The sequence below is a fragment of the Chanodichthys erythropterus genome, chromosome 11 (genome assembly GCF_024489055.1).
Source record: "Chanodichthys erythropterus isolate Z2021 chromosome 11, ASM2448905v1, whole genome shotgun sequence".
NCBI classification, from domain to species: domain Eukaryota; kingdom Metazoa; phylum Chordata; class Actinopteri; order Cypriniformes; family Xenocyprididae; genus Chanodichthys; species Chanodichthys erythropterus.
In genome coordinates, this window is record NC_090231.1 from 39961460 (window position 1) to 39982248 (window position 20789).

The window sequence follows — 20789 nt, forward strand, 5'->3', positions numbered from 1 at the left end:
TAAATAATAAAAGTTATATAAATTTATATAAAAGTTATACATAAAAAAAAAAAGTTATATAAATTTTAGAGGACTAACAGGCTAGAGTAGGCGCCGGTGCCCTCATAAGATTCCATCATAGAATTTAGACATAGAAGGGTAATATCGCGAGTGGGCGGGGCGTAGCGCTGAGTGAGCAGCAGTAACGTTAGTGAGTTGTAATTGAAACTCGAAAAAGATGGATAAAGCAAAAAAGCTATCGGGGGCTAAAAATAGAAAAAGAAAGAGGGAAAAGGAAATGACATGTCAAGGGATGCGACAGCAGCTAAATAAGTGGATGGTGAAAGGCAACAGGTAGGATTTAAAATGTGACGTCTATGCTTGGAGGCTTGCAAATACGTTATTCATGTTAACAGACTAGCATTTGCTAACACTGGGAATGTAGAAGACAGAATATGTAGCTAGCTTAGAATATGCAAAACCGAAGTTGCTGAGCTGAAAACAGAAAAATATAAGGTAGCATGTACAATAAATGACAAGAATCTGGAAAACAACTTTAATATCTCTGGTTTACCGTGGAAATTATGCATATATTTGCTACCAAACATGGAGGCTTGCAAATATTAATGTTGAGTGACAAGTGTTTACTTACTTACTGCAAAATAATGTTGCTGATATCTACATTTGGATTTTGGTTAAACCCTTTGGTACCGATCCCATTCATGACACATCTCAATTTTATTAAAGTAAAATGACAACTGGTAAATATAAGGTAGCATGCATAATAATAATGACTAGAAGCTGGAAAACATTACTTATGCAATAAGGCTGGTTTATCATGGAAAGAAATAGTTTTTTTTTTTGTTTGGTTTTTTTTTTTTGTTTTTTTACATATATAATTATGGTAGGCTTACAGTGGCTGTCTGATATACTTTAAAATAAACATTTATTATTTCAAACCCATACATGATGATGTCCAGCACACTTATTTTTTTTAGAAGTGGGGGTGGGGGGGGGCGCCAAAATTTTTTGCTGCATACCCCTCTAACACTGGATAGTTGCACCCCTGCCTGAAGGTGTGCTGTGGTATCTGGCACCAAGATGTTAGCAGAAGTTCCTTTAAGTCCTGTAAGTTGCGAGGTGGGACCTCCATGGATCGGACTTGTTTGTTCAGCACATTCCATGGATGCTCGATTGGATTGAGATCTGGGGAATTTGGAGGCCAACACCTCAAACTTGTTGTTGTGCTCCTCAAAACATTCCCGAACCATTTTGCTTTGTGGCAGGGTGCATTATCCTGCTGAAAGAGGCCACAGCCACCAGGGAATACCATGTCCATGAAAGGGTGTATATGGTTTGCAACAAAGTAACATCCACGTGGATGGCTGGGACCCCCTAGTTCCCAGCAGAACATTGCCCAAAACATCACACTGCCTCTGCCAGCTTGCCTTCTTCCCACAGTACATCCTGGTGCCATGTGTTCCCCAGATAAGCGACGCACACACACACACCCGGCCATCCAAGTGATGTAAAAGAAAATGTGATTCATCAGACCAGGCCACCTTCTTCCATTGCTCCGTGGTCCAGTTCTGATGCTCACGTGCCCACTGTTCATGCTTTAGGCAGTGGACACGGGTCATGGGCACCCTGACTGGTCTGCCGCTGTACAGCTCCATACGCAACAAACTGTGATGCACTGTGTATTCTGACACCTTTCTATCAGCATTAACTTCTTGAGCAATTTGAGCTACTTAGAGATACCCCATGTGCATCAATGAGCCTTGGCCGCACATTAACCTGTCGCTGATTCACCACTGTTCATTCCTTGTATTTCTCTTTGTCTAGCAAAAAAAAAAAATCACTCATCACTAAATGAAAGCTTAAAATGAAGGCCCTGATTATTACCTGGTTGCAAGTCCATTGTTTTTAAATTTCTGTGTTACTTTTGCTATATTTTCAGACTTAAACAATGATTTGGTAATCATCTTGTACCACTGTCCTCTTTTGTGCTAAGAAATAAGTCTACATTTTTTCCCAAGTGGTTCCATTGTTGCCAGTCTGAAAATGATTCAATCAGTGGGCTATAATATAACACTTTAAATTGTGAATAATTTACTTTGGTTCAACATACCTGTTGACCAAAAATTGCCTTAAACTTACACCAGAAAAAAAAAAAAAAAAAAAGTTTTATTTTGTAACTTTAAGGAGGGTGTAACCTACTCATTTGTGCAACACAACATTTTATCACTTTGATAAGAAAATCATATTTTCCTGAATAATTTCGACATGCTTATTTGGAAATTGAGCAAGCAGGCTACTTTATAATTTACAAATCTTATGAATTTTATAAACTCTAGCCTAAATTTACACATAGCTACTTATTGATTAAAAAGTTAAAAAATTTAAATGAGAATTATCATTGAGAGAAATGAGGATTACTAGCAAACTAATAAATAAATAAAACGAATAAATAAAACGAATAAATTAATGCGAATGATCCTAAAATAGACTTTTCGTTTTCTGCAAAATATTGTTTATACCTTTATTCCCCCTTTTGAGTTTGGGATATGATGCAGACGCGTTTTCATGAAATGAACCCTCTATATTATCCTTAGCTCTTCTCTTTATTCTTTATTTCTATAGGGTCACGCGCGTCATGATAACACTGCGTGCGCTGCAGCCAATATCTATTATTAATCCTACAAGCACATCTTGCCACAAATAAAAACCTACAGGCGAGCTGTCTACTTTTGATGTAGCTCAGGTCATGTGAAGAATTGCAAACAGTTTTTTTTTTATTTTTTTTATTTCATGTCCGATTTACACAAAGCAGCTGTAAACACATTCGCAGGTCTGCAGCTGTTTCAAGGACACGCGCACAGAGCTTCGAGTAATTTCCTCGATATTCACGACAAAAATAACGGTGAGTTGGAGTAGGTTAAACTGTAATCAAGGGAGTAGTCTATTGTAGAGTCATTATTCATGTTTAAGAGCTTTCGTGTGTCAGTCAGTGTCAACATGCCTGTGTTTCAGCGAGGTCACCTCTGATATAATGAAAGCAAGACTGAGGGAAGTTCAGGCCTCATATAACAATGACAATGAAGAAAGCACTTCTTTTCTTTTTAAAATTATTGCCAAAAGACATTACTTATTAACTTGGTAAAAGATAAAGTATGTTGGGCCACATGTGAAAAATATGCAACTGTAATTAGAAGAATTAGACATATTTTGACCCCTTATACATTTGACTTAACTATTAATCATACACTGAAATTTAGTTGCATTTCAAATCACTGTAACTAACTGTAATTCAAAAATAAAATGATAACATTTTTGTAAAATTAAACGTTTTCAGAATTTAAAAAAAAAATAACGTGATATAATGCAATATATAGGCTAGTGTTTGCGTGTCACTGTTTTCATGAGCTTTTTTGCTTACATGATCCTTTACAACAAATATATATATATATATATATATATATATATATATATATATATATATATATATATATATATATATATATATATATATGTGTGTGTGTGTGTGTGTGTGTGTGTGTGTATGTATATATCACTAACATAAGTTTGAAAATGTATACATATTTTGTATAGTTTTTGTGTATGTCTGTATGTGTGTGTGTATATATACACTGTTAGACATTTTATTGTATTTTTGTGCTAACATACTGGCAGCACTATTAAAGTGCTGTAACTGCCTCCTTACAGTAGCTTACCTGTAAATGTGTTTTACAGTATGATGCCCTTACCGTAATTTCATTTTACAGTATGATGCCCTTACCACATTTTCTTTTCAGATAGATAGATAGATTATAATTGATTTGAGAGCAGTAATATTATATGCCTCTATAACAGAGCCAACATTGGCCAATACTATAGGATTGTTTTACTTAGAAGTTCCATTTATTTAGCTTGTTCAGATAATATTAACTAACTTAATGCTTTCACCCTTTTAAAAGGTTATTAATGTCTCAGCACAAAACCAGAGGGAAATTAGAGAAAAGGAGGCAAATATGTCCATTCATCTACAGTCTGGTTCTTCTGTGAAAGGCAAACGTGCAGGTGAAGAAAAAAGAGAAAAGGAAGCTGGAAGTCACATTGCATCCTCAAGTCTAAAAGGAGATGTTAGAGAAAAAAAATCAATCATCCTTACTCCTCCCACTTCAACATCTCCTCCCACTTCAACATTTTCGCTGCCCACTTTCAGAAAACATCCTCCTATAGATCCCTTTGTTGACCCAGATCTCCGCCCCTTTCTGCTTTCCACACACTGCGACGCCCTCTTCGCCTCGCTTCGAGGACTCAAGGAGGAAGGGCTTCTACTGGACTGCAGTTTAAAGCTCCTAGGCAACTCCTACAAAGCTCACCGGCTGGTGCTCGCTACTGTCAGTCAAAAGGCAGAGGCGTGGCTGTTATCTGGAGAGGCGGGGCTTAAGGAAGTGGAACTGGATGGAGGACGGATGACTCCTGCAGGACTGAAGGCTGTACTGGACTTCAGCTACAGTGGAGAAGTGGATAGAGGAGAAACGGATGAAGTGCTGGAAGCCTGTAGGGTATTAGGGGTCAAAAGACTCAAGCAACTGTTTGGTGGAGACGTTCTGGTCATCGGGAGCAGACAGAGGGAAAGAAGCCTGCAGATCATACAAACACTGTGGGAGGGAAACATTGGCTGTGATATCATCATACAAGCAGACAGTGGAGAGCGTTTCCCTGGTAACTATATCTCAGGGTCTTTACATTTCATTAGTTAAAGGCACAATATGTAAGATTTTTGGATTAAAATTTCTAAAAACCACTAGAACAATGTTATATGTTTTGTTGACTTGTGAACTTACATTATCCCATGAATGTTGAAATCCAGAGAAATAAGCAATTTTATCCAGAATAAGGACTGTGTCCGTGTGTCACCTATCAATTACATCATACCCACGTTAACCTTAGTTTCTGGTTTATCTGCTTTCTTGATTTACCACGAGTACCATGTTTTACCATGCCTAATATCGATGTCGCTTACTGCAGTGTGCAACAAGTGTCTCATAGTAGCCACCGAGCGAACGCAGAATAGCACTATAACAACTTTCAACACACAAATGTATCTAATATGATAAAACAGCGCTATGTTTCCCACTTGACCAGAAGAAGCGGAAGCAGCAACTGCTGCATAATGTGTCACACTTTTAATAATAGGGCTGTGTATTATCAAGAATCTGGCAATATGATACATATCACGATACAGGGGTTACGATGCGATATATTGTGATATATTGCAATACTGTAAGAAAGGCAATATAATGTGATTTCTTTTTTTTTTTTTTTTTATAAAAATGTAATTTTAGAAAAAACGGTCATAAAGAACACACCATACGCATAAAACCTTACAAATAACTTTATTTTATTTAATCAATACAGCATCATTTGCATTTATATCACTATTTTGTGCAATCTATAGTAAAATGACTGCAGGATTCTTTAGGAGTATATGTTTTAAGGTGTATGGTGTATGTATATGTCTTTAAGTGTATGCAGTTTTTAATTTCTAAACTTACGTTAATAATCTCATCCATGAACATGATTTCTGCCAGAGTTCCATCCCAATTCTTTCCCACAGACTGTAGACGTGAAGACAACACCTCCAATGATTCCACAAAATCAAGGCATCATCAAGCTACGCCTTTGTTTTGAATAAGCGACCTCTAGTGGTGAAAATTTCCATGACGTGCCTTTAACATTAGTTAACTACATTACTAAACACGAACTAAGAATGAACAATAGTTCTACAGCATTTATTAATCTTAGGTTATGTTAATTTCAGCATTTACTAATACATTATTAAAATCAAATGTTGTATTTGTATTAGTTTGATTTTTTATTAACTAATATTAACAAAGATTAAGAAATACTGTAACAAATGTATTACTCATTGTTAGTTCCTGTTAGTTAATACATTAACTATTGTCAACAAATGAGACCTTATTGTAAATTGTTACCACTAAAATGACTAAAACTGAAATAAAATAAAGCTAGAATTATTTAAAAGACAATGATAAACAAAGCACAACAAAATTACTATAACTTAAACTAAAATTAGAATTAAAATTGGGAATATGTAACTAAATGAAAACTAACACCCTCAACATGAGGGTGATTTTTAGCTGAACTATTCGTTTGAGTTTTGTCTGCAGAAATTATGAATGTGCATAAAGTCATCTCTCATGTTTGTGTTGTATATTTTATCTTGATAATTCTCTTCTAGCCCATCGTGTCATATTATCAGCGGGTGCGGACTACTTTAGGGCTCTCTTCTGTGGAGGGTTACGCGAATCCGGCGAGGATGTGGTGTTACTGCGCGACGTGGCGTCCTGGGTGCTGCGCGACCTACTGGACTTCATTTACTCCGGCCGACTAAAACTCAGCTGCAGGAACGTGTGGGACCTGACAGAAGCCGCTTCACAGTTTCAGCTGCAGGGGGCGCTGTCACTGTGCTCAAACTTCCTACAGGACAACATGGATGAAACGTCTTGCCTGGATGTTCTGGCCTTGGCTGAAGTCCACAATCTGGAGAATCTGCGCAGAAGGGCAGAGGACTATGTTTTAGCCCACTTTCAGAGGGTTACAGAGGGGGAGAAGTTCAGGGATGTGCCTTGCGTCCAGCTGCAGCATCTGCTGGAGAGAGATGCGCTGAATGCAGATAGTGAGGTAAGATCAGATGGATAATAAAACAACTGAAGCAATCTCACAGATGCACATTTGGAGGTGAGACACGAGAGACCAGAATATCACAGTGACTGAGAAACCACCTGGCAACCACCAGGAATAACCATAAGAACCACATGGCAACACCCTGGCAACCACTCACTACTCTGCAGCATTGTGTTGCCAAGTTTTGCACAGACAGGTGCCACTTTCAATTTCTTTATAAAATATAAAAGTTTACTTTTAAATGAAAGTTAAAATTGCATCAGAAGAAAATGCCTACTCGTGGGAGTGCTTACAGTTTTTTCCAATTGCTAACACACTAAAATGACATGCACAGCACAATTATTTAAACTGACACACAGAGAGCAAAACTTCTTCTCAAGTCTCCAAAAGTCTAAACACCTTTTCTGTTTTACACACATTTTGCATTTCAAAATAGCACTTTTTAAATTCACTAAATACAGTTCTCTGCATAAGACACAACAATCTGACATAAAGTCACATGTTTGCCATTTCAAAACACTGCCATTCAAAATGACACCACATGAGCTAATTGGCCAATTACATGTGCCACCTGGCCAAACACCTCAGTGGTTAATTGTTAACACTTCAATCAGGATGTAAGCACTATGAAAAGACCACAGGTGAGAACCTTTTTTTTTTACAACAACAATGGAAAACATTGCAGAGAGAGGAAGAGGAAGAGGAAGAGGGAGGTTGAGAATAAGAGGGGGAGGAAGAGTGAGAGGTAGGGGTAGAGCAGGTAGAGGAGTTCATGGCCAAAGAAGACAAACACTTTCAAATGAAATCAGAGCAACCTTAGTAGATCATGTCATCAACCATGGGTTGACAATGCGTGAGGCTGGACAGAGAGTGCAGCCAAACTTGAGCCGTTTTACTGTCGCCTCTGTCATCCGGACCTTTAGACTGGAGAACAGGTATGTAACCAAAATTTCATGTAGTACACATGTAGTATACCCCATGTCATAGTGTATCAGTTGGGTGACACCTGTTTACTTAGTGTATGACATCAGCCATTCATGAACTGTACAAGTTTCTTGTGCAATGTACTCTACTGTGGGGGAAAATATTTAGGCTGCATTGTCCAAGCCCTATATATATTTTTATTTTATTTTTTCTAAAGGACTGAGAGACGACACCATGGTGGAGGAAGGGGCCAAATGTTCACCAGGGTACAGGAAGCTGCCATTGTAAACTTGGTTTTGGAAAATAATGAAATCAGATTACGAGAAATTCAAAGCCACATCATCCAAGACAACACCTTATTCAACAACATTCAACGAGTTAGTCTGTCCACATTGGCTCGCATTCTCAAGCGAAACCAAATCAGAATGAAACAACTTTATAAGGTGCCGTTTCAGAGAAACTCTCAAAGAAACAAAGAGTTCAGACGAGCATATGTGGATGTAAGTACTATATTGACTGCAGTACACTACACACAACATTGTTTCCCAGTGTACTGGATAACACCATATTGAGTGATTTTTGTTCTTTGTTTTCAGGGAGTACTGGAAATGGATGCTCATGCAATCCCACATGAGTTCATCTTTATAGATGAGGCTGGGTTCAACCTAGCAAAGACCAGAAGAAGAGGGAGAAACCTCATTGGCCACAGAGCCATTATAGATGTTCCTGGCCAACGTGGTGGGAACATCACAATGTGCGCTGCCATCTCCAATATGCATGGTGTCCTCCACCGTCATGCCAAACTTGGACCATACAACACAGCCCATATTCTCACATTTCTGGACAGACTTCACAACATTCTCATACCACCAGAGCGTATGAATGATGCAGACCATCAAAGAAACCGGTACGTTGTAGTATGGGACAACGTGAGCTTTCATCGTGCAGCCCCAATCCAAAACTGGTTTGCTGACCACCCAACATTTCTCGTGCAATACCTCCCACCATACTCACCATTTCTGAACCCCATAGAAGAATTCTTTTCGGCATGGCGGTGGAAGGTATACGACCGGCAGCCCTTTGTGCGCATGCCTCTTGTGCAGGCCATGGAAGAGGCATGTGATGAGATTGATGTGGGTGCAATTCAGGGATGGATAAGGCACTCAAGGCGCTTCTTCCCTCGATGTCTGGCAAGGGAAGATATTGCCTGTGATGTTGACGAGGCGTTGTGGCCAGACCCGGCTGTGCGGCAAGATGCTGCCTAATTATTTTTCTTGCCTTTTTTTTTTTTTTTTTTTTTTTTACTGTAATATATTTTTTTTCAGAAATTTTCTTTTTCAGTTTACTTTTTTTGTAAGAATATTTTTGTTCACTCCCATGTAAATATATCTGCTGTGCTTATGTTGTACTGACTTGTTTACTGTAGTGAAGGAAAACAAATAAAAAATGTTGCAACAGCATGTGTGTGTATCTGCAAATATTTCTGTGCATGTGAAGAATCTGATACATATTTTAGTATTATGGCAAAGCATACTAAAGATGGGGGTGCTTTTCATTATGCCCAACAGTGTGTAGGTGGTTAGGCAAAAATCTGGTAATATGAATGAAGTGTGTGCCATTTCATGCAAAAGTTTGATTTTGATAATGTTATGTGTAGTTTCGGTTGCAGTGCTTCATTTTGCAGGATATATGAGGTATTTTGCAGTTTGGGTGTGTGGTTTTGTGAATTGTGTTAAGTGTTTTGATAAAACCAGACTAGTTTGAAAAATTGTGTGTTAGCAATTGGAAAAAACTGTAAAAAGATTATTTTAGGACATATAGGCAGAAACCAACCAAATAGATAGATAGATGTCTGTGAAACCGGGGGTATATGATTATGAGGTTTAACTATAGTTAAGATTATGGGTTATCTGGTTAAGCACTTTCTATGCACTCAATAACCCATCTTTTTTGATTGTATCACAATGCAAAGAGCAGCAGGGGGCAGCATTAGCATATTCAGACTCTGTCCTGACAGCTGGACGTGTTCAGAGCTGTGGTCAACTGGGTCGAGAATGATAAAGACCAGAGGCTGTGTCATCTCTCCCGACTGATGCAGGGCATTCGTTTCCCTCTCATGAGACCGGAGGAGCTGCTGGAGGTAATTTACTGTTGACAGAAGAATGAACCTGACAAGCCACAGCTTTCTTCACAGCTTCATAAGGACCACTTTCGCCTCTTCTTTTCAGGTGCAGGACTGTAAACTGCTGGTCAGGAGTTCAGGAGGGAAAACAGCTCTGGAAATTGTGAATAATCTCTTACATGGTGATAGGAGAATGACAGACTGCAAGCCACGCACTCCAAACCAGGTACAACCTACTGATAAAGAAAATTATTACATAAATATAATCAATAAAAAGGCAAAAGAAATTTCTTCAGAACAGCGTTATTATAATTAACTAAAACTAAAAGCATAAAAATACTTTTGTTACCCTAACATAAAAAATCTAGTTGCCAAAGCAACATTTCTCATTTTTGTTTAGTTTGACTTGATGCACTAAAATAACTAAAATAAAATTAAAACAATACATTTTTTTAAAAAACTAATACAATTACAAAAACACACACCAAAATTACTAAAATTAAAGTAATTAATAGTATATAAAAAATAATAATTATGCTAAAATAACACTCACTAAAATAACTGTTTTTGACATTTTTGTTGTCATTGTTTTTAAGAATATTTCTATGTAGTTATCAATTTTAAAGTTATTTTGGTACATTTAGTACATTAGTACAGTGAAACGAAAATGAGAAATGTTGCTTTTTTAGTTAACGTTACTGTAACTATCTAAAACTATACTGTATAAATATAATGTTTTAACAGATCCTCCTTTTTTGCAATTGCAGCAATACACTGATGCAACAAATATTATTCACTCAGGGAGTGTATTCAAAGAAATTAAGTGGAGACCAAAGTTCAAAAGAATTGTTTCAGTTTCAATTTTAATGTTGGAATTTCTTCCAAAAATTGCCTTGCATCCCACAGTGTTTATGGTCTCACATCAATACACATTAGTTCTACATAATACAAATAACAATACATGAATACATAAGTAAATAAGTGGCTGCAGTGGATCAATTTAATCATTTCTATTTTTCCAGTAATAATTGTGTTGCATTAGTTCATTTTCATTAAGTAAATTGAAGAGCAGTAAAAACCACAAATGTCATTTTTTAGAGGTCTGAATTAATTTGAACAAATTATTGCAACATGATCATGTCACTTTTGATGACTGTTGAATTTTACTTAGACTTTATATAATATAATAACATACATAATATAATTATTTTCTCATCTCAAACATAAATGCATTAAGTTGATTGTAAGTGCATTATTTTAGTATTTTCAATAGAGCAGCTTTCCCTTTTTTAAGTGTAAGCTTGTGTACAACTAAAACTGACTTGACTTAAAGGTACACTATGTAACTTATGTAACCTCAAACTGGGGTACGCGTACCCCTGGGGGTACATGAGGTTACAAAAGGGGGTACGCGAACAAAATGCTGGGTAGTTAATTTAACTCTACCTTACCTTAAAATAATATTAAAACCGAGCATGTATTTCTAACTGGCAAAATGCCGTAAATCCATTACATTTTATCAAATTACCTCATGTTTTGCAGTCTAAAATGACTGTATCCACACAAGCATGTGATAGATTGCGTGCAGTCTGCTGCCTTATATCGTGCTAAATTACTGTCGTTCTCGACAATGCACTTTTGTAAAAGTGGGGATTTAGCACTTGCATGAAGAACAAATATAGACACAGATAGTGGATTTATATCAATTTAAGACTCAAACTTTCTTTGATTCAAAAACATACCTTGTGTGAGTTCTTGTATTTAATGTTGATAACGAGGAAGAATGCAATTGTACCCAAATATCCACATGACCAAGGGCGTAGATTTGGTTTCAACATTGGGGGGGTTGAGCGTTGGTATGCTGCCTGTTATTATTTTTTTTATTTAAAAAAAAATGTTTTATGTGTAGCGTTATTGGATAATTTATTTCTTCTCTATCTATCTATCTATCTATCTATCTATCTATCTATCTATCTATCTATCTATCTATCTATCTATCTATCTATCTATCTATCTATCTATCTATCTATCTATCTATCTATCTATCTATCTATCTATCTATCTATCTATCATAACTTTATGGAATTTATGTATAACCATTGATCAAATTCTAACACAACGGAGTGATTCTAAAAAGAAATAAATTATGTTATATATTGAAACTGCCAGTAGGTGGCAGCGATTTGATATTTTAATGAGTGAGCTACTTAAATTGTTCATTCAGCCAATTCGTTCAAAAGTCACCGATGTGAATACTTTTGTCATTGGTAATTACAGACGCTATTGAAAACTGAAGTAACAAAATAGATGGCTGTTTTAGTAACTGGTTACAGTTACACTGGTAGTTATGGCTAAATTGCAATGGATTAGCTAGCTAAAATATATGTGGAGTGTACCTAGCTATTACAATGTTTTCATACCTCCTTCTCAGTTTATGCTTTATTCTTTTTAACGTCCCTCTTTGAACAGAAGTTTAATATTGTCGGCTGGGCAACGGTTCTCTTCATTTTTTGGTGCTACCCGTGCTCTCCATTCAAACATTAGAGCTCCACTCGCGTTGTGTTGGTGAAAGTGTGACGTTGGGCGTTACCAATCGGTTCAATGGAAGGCGGGTATTTTTTTGACTAATTTATTATGACAAACATATTTGATTAGAAACAAAATTATTGTTACAAAACAAATGAATTATACATATTTTAGTATAGATCTACTGTGATTTTCATGTTGAAATATTGGGGGGGTTGTAATTGATGGATTTGAATATTGGGGGGGTTACCTCCCCCCCATCCCCCCTGCAAACTACGCCCCTGCACATGACTGCAAACGTGTATTATTATACAACAGGTTAAAAAACAAAACGTAAATTTTAAACACAGTACTGTCAGTATTTACTCTATTTTGCAATGAAAAAATATTTCTAACGAAAACCACAGCAGAACTACAACACACAAATGCGGCTTTGAACGAATCGTGAGAGTCAATGATTCAATGATTCATTCACAGCCACTTGCTTCGTTACTGAATGAATGACTCGATGACTCACTCATAAAAACAGTGACTTGCTGCCACCTACTGGCAGTTTTAGTTTAATATTAAAAAGCATCACTTTGTTTTACTATCATTGCATGTTTCTCTATAAAACATTTTTTATTTAAAACATTATTTATTTTATAAAGTTATTCATAAATGTAAAAATATGCACTGGAAAATCAATTTAGGGGGCAAATATTATCCCTTAATGGAAAAGGTGTGGCTGCAGTCGAAGTGGAAGAGAGGGGGTACGCAGAAGGATGGGAATCCCTTCAGGGGGTACTCCACGCTAAAAAGTTTGAGAACCATTGCTCTAGAGGTTAAAAAACAAAACTGCATGCTTTTTGCGGAAGAACATTGTTTTGGTTGTGCTTCAGCTCTGCGTGACTGTGTAGATGAATATGGTTATCCTACTGCTCATAAAACGTTAAGAAATATAATCAGTTTAGATGGAAAAGAGATCAAGCTGAGCTGAAGACGTTACTGTAGTTATACCATTAATAGACACGGTACTTTCTTGAAAACAAATTCCAGCACAGCGCTACAACAACCATAATGAAATGACCCTTCATAATAGATAATGCTTTAAAAATAAACTCTGTTAGAGAGCTACATATGACAGTTTACCTGTTCAATAAAATACCTTACTCACCTGTTGAATAATAAAAACACCATCTTTGCGTCGCTTTTACAACATTTCAAATCCCTTATTTTTAGCCATCTCAGCTCTGTCACGTTTGCTTTTTGCCAGCAGACTCTCCTCTGTTTGTCGTTCATTTGAAACAGGTGATTCCAGAGGTTGGAGATTTAGCTGCTCCATGTTAACTAACCTATGCCACTCCCACACCATACACACGTCAAAGTAGCCGGAGCAACTTTTCTCTATTTATGGATATGACAAGACGCGTGGAAAAGTGATGTACATATGCAACTTCCTGCGAAATCCTTTGCGTCAGGTCTATAATATAAACACTTAAAATAGGCTTACCATAGTGAAAAGACAAAAACACGTTTTGGAAGAAGGATTGATAATGTAATGTAAAAAAAAAATGTTAATTTTGAACAAAAAAGTTACATAGTGTACTTAATGTAGTAGTGTTGCTTTAATCATTGTACTTCTCTTAAATCTACATAGGTATTGGTTCTTGTAGGTGGAGATTGTGTGAATGAGAATTTCGAGCGTCGAAAGCCGAACCTGTGCTTGTGGTTTGCCCACCGCTTCATGCGTGGAGAGGGACTCATCCGTACAATCGAGTGGAGACCTCTGGCCCGCCTCCCCGAGCCGCCAAGCTTCCGCCACTGCGTGTGCGTCCTCAATAACACACTCTATATCCTGGGAGGCCGGAAGTACTACGGTGCCCTGGACATACTGAAGACTGCGCTGAGGTGGGACTCTTTGGATCATCTTGTGTTCAGTGATGGGAGAAACAAAGCTTTTTGAAAATGCAAAATGATTTGCTGGTTTAAACCGCTTGAAACCCCTTTGGTGATGCCTGATTGTCAGAACGGTGTAAATGCAATAAAAACTCAGACATACAACCATAAAACACCTTTTACAAAACAATTGCAAAAGTTTAATTGAAAGTGTAATCTATTAAATCCAATTAACAAATAATTTAATACCATTAAATATGAAATGTCTTTATAATATATGTTATTTTATTAAACTGTAGGGCTTGTTTTGCTTGTTTTATGGAAAGCTTGGTTAATTAGGCCAATTATTAGACTTTTAACTACAACTCTTCTTTTTTAATATACAAATGTGTCATTAAATGTTTACAAATTATAAAAACTGATCCAAGATCAGGTGAAAACCACATAGGACACTGGTTCACAGAGACCATAGTGGCGATCCATTGAAATTTTGAAACATTTCGAAACAGTTATATAACAAAGCCTGGTTTACTGAAATCATGCTACTTTGGCACTATCATGTGTGCTGAATCACTGGTTTTAAACAAATTATTTGCAAAGGTTTCGAAGCTTCACAAACCAGTGTTTTGAAAGCGCCCATCACTACTTGTGTTTGCATGCAGCCATATGAAAAAATAATCATCCTGTGTGTCTGTGTGCAGATTTGATCCAGCTCAGGGCAGATGGGAATGTCCTCCTGACATGTCCAGCCCCAGGGATTACTTCGCTGCTGTGTGTCACAGAGGGAAGGTGTTTGTCCTGGGTGGAAACAGCGATGACATGAACTGTCTGGACTCAGTGGAGTGTTACACACCTGACGACAACACCTGGAGGTCCACGTCAAACCTGTGCAAGTAGGGCTTACTGTATCCTGCAGTGGACATCCAACATGGCCCACATCTAAGTGTGATGTCAGAAGCCACACCCATGTTCAAATACGTCACTTCGTGACTCCCCATTCCGCCCTGGAAAGCCAATTTGTTGTATGTAGGTTTCCGAAATGAAAAGGTTTTTAGGTGTAAGGGTAGGTTTTGAGTGGGTTTTAGGTGTAAAGGGTAGGATTAGGTGGGTTTCAGTATGTAGGTTCCAAATTAAAAAGGTTTTTAGACGTAAGTGTAACGAATGTAGGCTAGTCCCACTTAGAGCGGGTGGTTCAAACAGGACGGGTTACATTGGTGCCACGACCCAGATGGGAGTGAGGTTTAGGGGACTGAGTGTATCAGACATAGGCCAGCAAGAGCTGTGCATGTAAACCTCACGCCCCTGATCTTAAGAGGCGCTCGTCTAGACACTGTGGTCTTTAGTATCCTTGTTAGAGCGCCCGTCTCCCATGCCAATGGACCCGGGTTCAAGTCCTGCCTGGAGTGGGTGTTTCGAACAGGAGGAGTTAGATAAGAAAACATTTCACCAGAAATCTCGCCCTGCAACTAATTTCATTGGTTAAGGTTACAGTGACGGGTAGGTTTAGGGATCTGTGTTTGGTGTAGGCTGTCGGTACTGTGATTGACATAACCAAAAAAATCTTAAGAATCGGCTGCAGGGTGGAGTGTCTGCTGAACTGGTTTGGCGGAAAACAATCACGCTAATGAGAATGTAACGTACTTAAACATGGTTGTGGCTTCTGACATCACACTTGGATGTGGGCCGGGTTGGATGTTCACCGCAGGCTGCAGCGAGACGCTTCTCAACTTGTGTATCGCTATTGACATTTGATTGTATATAATAGAAACAGATTGGGTGTTTTCCGTACACTGGCTTATAAATGCAATAATTTGTTATTAAAAATAACAAAATATCAATGCAAGTGTCTGTGCGGTATTTGCATGTCTCAAATGCTGCAGGTCATTTCACTAATGTCATTTCTGACTTGATTCATCTGGTGTTTTGGTGATTTTTAGTGGTTGTGTGAAGTCAGTTCACCTCAAGTTCACAAAGGTGAACAAGCAAATGGACCACAGGTGTAGTTCATCACAAGGCCGTAACCCTGTCTTGAATTTTTGAGAGGACCAAATTTATTTTTTGACCAAGATATGTTGAAAACAGCTCGGTTAATGTTTTGTATCTCATCACTATCAATTATGAATCACACGAAGGCTATATTTGTCATTCAAAACAATTTGAACAATTTGGTTTTGACACATTAAAAAAAAGGTAGTATGCATCAATAGATTTTGTCAGTCATATTCATTTCTGTCAGAAATATCTAATATTTAGCTACTGAATTCACACTCGGCTTGTGTGGAAAGTAAACCCGCCTTTGATTTGATTGGCCATCTCAACCTTTTTGACAATGATGAGAAAGGAAGTCCATCCTAAAAATGTAGCTTTCTAATCTGAACTTGCAGACAAGCAGCATAAAGAACATCAAATATAACCACTAACCAACAAAGACAAACAATACTGCCTACAATTTCACATCAGATCTATTGTTTTAGCATTTCAAACCCAACAAACTTCATTTAGTCAACTGTCCTGCTGGAGAAATTGGGTCTCTGATTAAAATAAAAGGCATTTGCTTTGATATTTTGTATCTGCAGTGACATTTCAAGTAACGAAATACTATTTGGGGACAAACCTGAAAAGTCTATTTCCTTTGTCTGTTAACACACAGGTTGTCTCATCCTCTGGACATGGCTCTCTGCGGTCACGCCGCAGCCGTGTTGAATGGAGAGATGTTTGTGTCTGGCGGTTGTGACTCTCGTCTGCGCTGCTATCCGTGTCTGTGGCTCTACGACCCGGTGCGTGGCTGCTCGAAACGTGCACCCATGACGGTAGGAGCAGGACGGGCTGGTCATGTGATGCTGGTTGCGGGACACCGATTGGTCGTGGCTGGGGGCTTGCAGCCAATGTGGGCTGGGTTTGGAGACCAGCTGCAGTGCGAGTCATATGATCCCATTCATGACTCCTGGTCGTCTTTCCCCTTTCTTCCCCGACCGCACCTCTCACCTGCAGCAGCCACTCTTGACGGACACTTGTATGTTTTGGGAGGGTCTTCAGCCGATTCAGCCCGTGATACGCCCTGGGTGCACCGTTACAATCCTCAGGCAAGATGCTGGGATAAACTAGGAGCGATGCCACGACCTTACGCCGATCTCTGTGCTTTACAGCTGCCTGTCAGCCTGAAGAGCTGAGAGCAATGTCCTTTTTATGAATACTGGGTCTATTAGGTTATGGTAATGTTACTATTACTTCTATTACTCTCACTATTCACTTTGGCTTGCTTAGTTGGGTTTCTATTCAGTAACTATTATTGGTTTGACTGCAAGCAGTGATGAAAGGGCCCTCGCACCCATGCCGCCACCACCCGGTGGCTTTAGGAAAACAACACAGTGACCAATATGTATTTAAAGGATTAGTCCACTTTAAAATAAAATTTTCCTGATAATTTACTCACCCCCATGTCATCTAAGATGTTCATGTCTTTCTTTCGTCAGTCGAAAAGAAATTAAGGTTTTTGATGAAAACATTCCAGGATTATTCTCCTTATAGTGGACTTCAATGGCCTCCATATGGTTGAAGGTCAAAATTACAGTTTCAGTGCAGCTTCAAAGGGCTTTAAACGATACCAGACGCGGAATAAGGGTCTTATCTAGAGAAACGATCTGCCATTTATGAATAAAATACAACTGTATATGCTTTATAAACACAAATTATCGTCTTGCACGTGCTTCCACTTTCTGCACTCTTCAAAAAGCTTACGCCGTATGTCCTATGCCTTCCCTATACTACTTATGGAAAAAAACTAAACTGGCACCGCGTTCGTTCCGTAAGTTGAATTGTTGGTTTCCATGATTATAGAGTTGTGTGTTGCTACTGTTTGCCAGATTGAATCAATGATTTCCAGCCCAAAACATAACTGCCAAAAGAATGTGATAGAATTCCCGACCAATTCATACGTATTTTACAAGGTGGCTAATTCGTATGAATTCATACGACCTCACTCGTACGAATTCGTATGATTTGTCTAAGGTTTAGGGGCGGGGTTCGGGGTAGGTCATTCGTATGAATTCATACAAATTTGTCAACTCGTAAAATACGTAGGTTTATACAACCCAATCTCACGGCAATTCGTACGTATTTTACGAGGTGGCTAATTCGTACAAATTTATACGACCTCACTAGTATGAATTCATGCGTTTTTTGCTAAATCGTACATATTTTACGAGTTGACAAATTCTTATGAATTCATACGAATGACCTACCCCTAACCCCGCCCCTAAACCTACCCGTCACTGCTTAGACAAATCGTATGAATTCGTACGAGTGAGGTTGTATGAATTCATACGAATTAGCCACCTCGTAAAATGCATACGAATTGGTGATGAGATGGCGTTGGTTTATAAGGATCATTTACCTCCTTAAATTAAATAATTATAGGTTTTCAAATCCTGAATCGGAGCCAGTAACAAGACAAACACTGTGAAGTTGAGATGAAAACCTGTAGGCCCATATATTGTAGGCTAAATTAATTTATTATCAGGTTTAAATTTAATAACATAGCATTTATCCTGAATTACAAATAAGATAAATGTCTGCATGGAAATGTTCTTTTAGATCCAAGTAACAAGACACACCCTTTGATGTTGAGATAGAGAATATGAATTTTAAATGCATTTGTATTTAAATTTTGAATATCAAACTCAGTCAAACCAACTGCAGCATGTTCCTCTAGGGGGCAGTAATACCACACACACTCTTTAGGCTTTTCGAGTAATAACAAGTCTTCAGCATCACTTTTGACAGTAAAACCAACATCAAAACATCTCTTTTTTTTTCTTCTTTTTCTTCAATGCCACTGTTACCTTGGGCTTGCTTGGCTGGAGTTTAAAGGGGTTATGAACTGGATTGTTTCATTGTTTTATTGATTCCTGGTGTGCATTTATAATGTTAGTATGCTTTTTACATCATAAATGGTCATAATGTTGAAATAAAGGCATATTTCCTACCCTGATTTCAGCCCTCTTATTTGAAATCTCTGTTTGAAGGGGCGTGTCTACTATGAGACTTCAGTGTAAACAGCCACTGCTGTGATTGGCTAATGTCTTTCCATTTGAAATAGCTGAGTATTACTCTGTTTTAGTGCATTTTTATTATAGCTCTCAAGGTTAACTAATCCTGAAAAGCATTGATTATGTCACTACACTTAATTCTATGGCATTATATGTAGATTGTGGCATGAAAGGTTGCAGTGATGAACATTGTAGCCGATCACAGACATGTTGTTGAGAACACGAAAGCAGTGACCTCATCATTGCAACTCAGTTTCTGCACACTAACGAATGCTTTCATCATAACTAAGAGATTGAATAAAAGGGGAGTTTTGGTGCCAGTCCAAAACTCAGTCACTTATACACTTGTGCTGTTTGATTGACAGCTCCAGCGTGCGCTGCTTGATTGACAGCTCTAGTGATTGCAAAGGGAGCATTCTTTGATCGCTTTCTATATATAATTTAATCACCGTTTAAATAACAGATTATTTTCATCCTACTAATCATAATTAAGACATATTTAGGATACATAAGTGTGTTCCAATTCAAAGGCTTCATTCAAACACCTAACGTGTCACATTGGCAGTGTTGCCAGATTGAATCAATGATTTCCAGCCCAAAACATTGACTGCCAAAAGAATGTGATAGAATTCTATTTTTATGACAACCAAGGTTTATAAGGATCTTTTACCTCCTTAAATTAATTATTATAAAATTATAAAAATGAATCAATTTCTCCCTAGAAAACAATACAAAAGGAAAACAGATCAAAACATGACAAATACATTAAAAGAAAATTAGCAAATATGACAATAAATTTCAGTGAACCCTTAAATGCGTATTCAGGTCTTTAGTGACGGGGACCTACCACGGCCTGTCGCAATAATATAAAACTCTTCTTTTATTAGAGTAACAATTACAGAAGAATAAAATAAAGCATATTTTGTAGCTTAAAGTGTTCAATTTGAGCAGATGTTTCGAGAAACACTTCAATAGATCAATTATGATTCAGCATAAGAACAAAAAACAGGTTGTGTTCAAATTGTTTTAAAATGAAGAAGAGAACACACAATGTAATGAATGTGTTTAATCTGCTTTGCATCTTTACATTTTGTAATATAAAATAGCAGATAGGAACCGTCCACAAAGTACAAAACGAAGAAGAAGAAAAAAAAAAACACTCAATTGTTCCATCCATATGTTTTACTCTTGAAAAAAGGTGATCAAACTATGCACACAAAGCCTTGAAACACACACACACACACACACACACACACACACACACACACACACACACACACACACACACACACACAAACAGGCGCACCTATCTTAGTGGGGTCTCTCCATAGGCGTAATGGTTTTTATACTGTACAAACTGTACTTCCTATCCCCCTACCTTACCCCTATCCCTAAACCTAACCATCACAGGAAACATTCTGCATTTTTACATTTTCAAAAAAACATCTTTTAGTATGTTTATTAATCCATTTCTTCGTGGGGACCGCTGGCTGGACCCCACAATGTAGGTGACACACACACACACACACACACACACACACACACACACACACACACACACACACACACACACACACACACACACACACACACAC

General features: G+C 37.8%; 2 protein-coding genes across 2 annotated transcripts; both read left to right on the forward strand.

Moving 5' to 3' along the window:
• The first annotated feature begins 4010 nt into the window (after positions 1-4010).
• LOC137030745 (kelch-like protein 33) lies at positions 4011-17316 on the forward strand. The gene is made up of 7 exons (XM_067401182.1): positions 4011-4710; positions 6251-6693; positions 9638-9760; positions 9849-9968; positions 13908-14158; positions 14848-15018; positions 16797-17316. Exons 1-7 carry the CDS (start codon positions 4011-4013, stop codon positions 17314-17316), a joined length of 2328 nt encoding a protein of 775 aa, XP_067257283.1.
• LOC137029947 (uncharacterized) lies at positions 7876-8886 on the forward strand. The gene is made up of 2 exons (XM_067399784.1): positions 7876-8120; positions 8217-8886. Exons 1-2 carry the CDS (start codon positions 8046-8048, stop codon positions 8883-8885), a joined length of 744 nt encoding a protein of 247 aa, XP_067255885.1. The 5' UTR covers positions 7876-8045; the 3' UTR covers position 8886.
• Positions 17317-20789: the final 3473 nt, after the last annotated feature.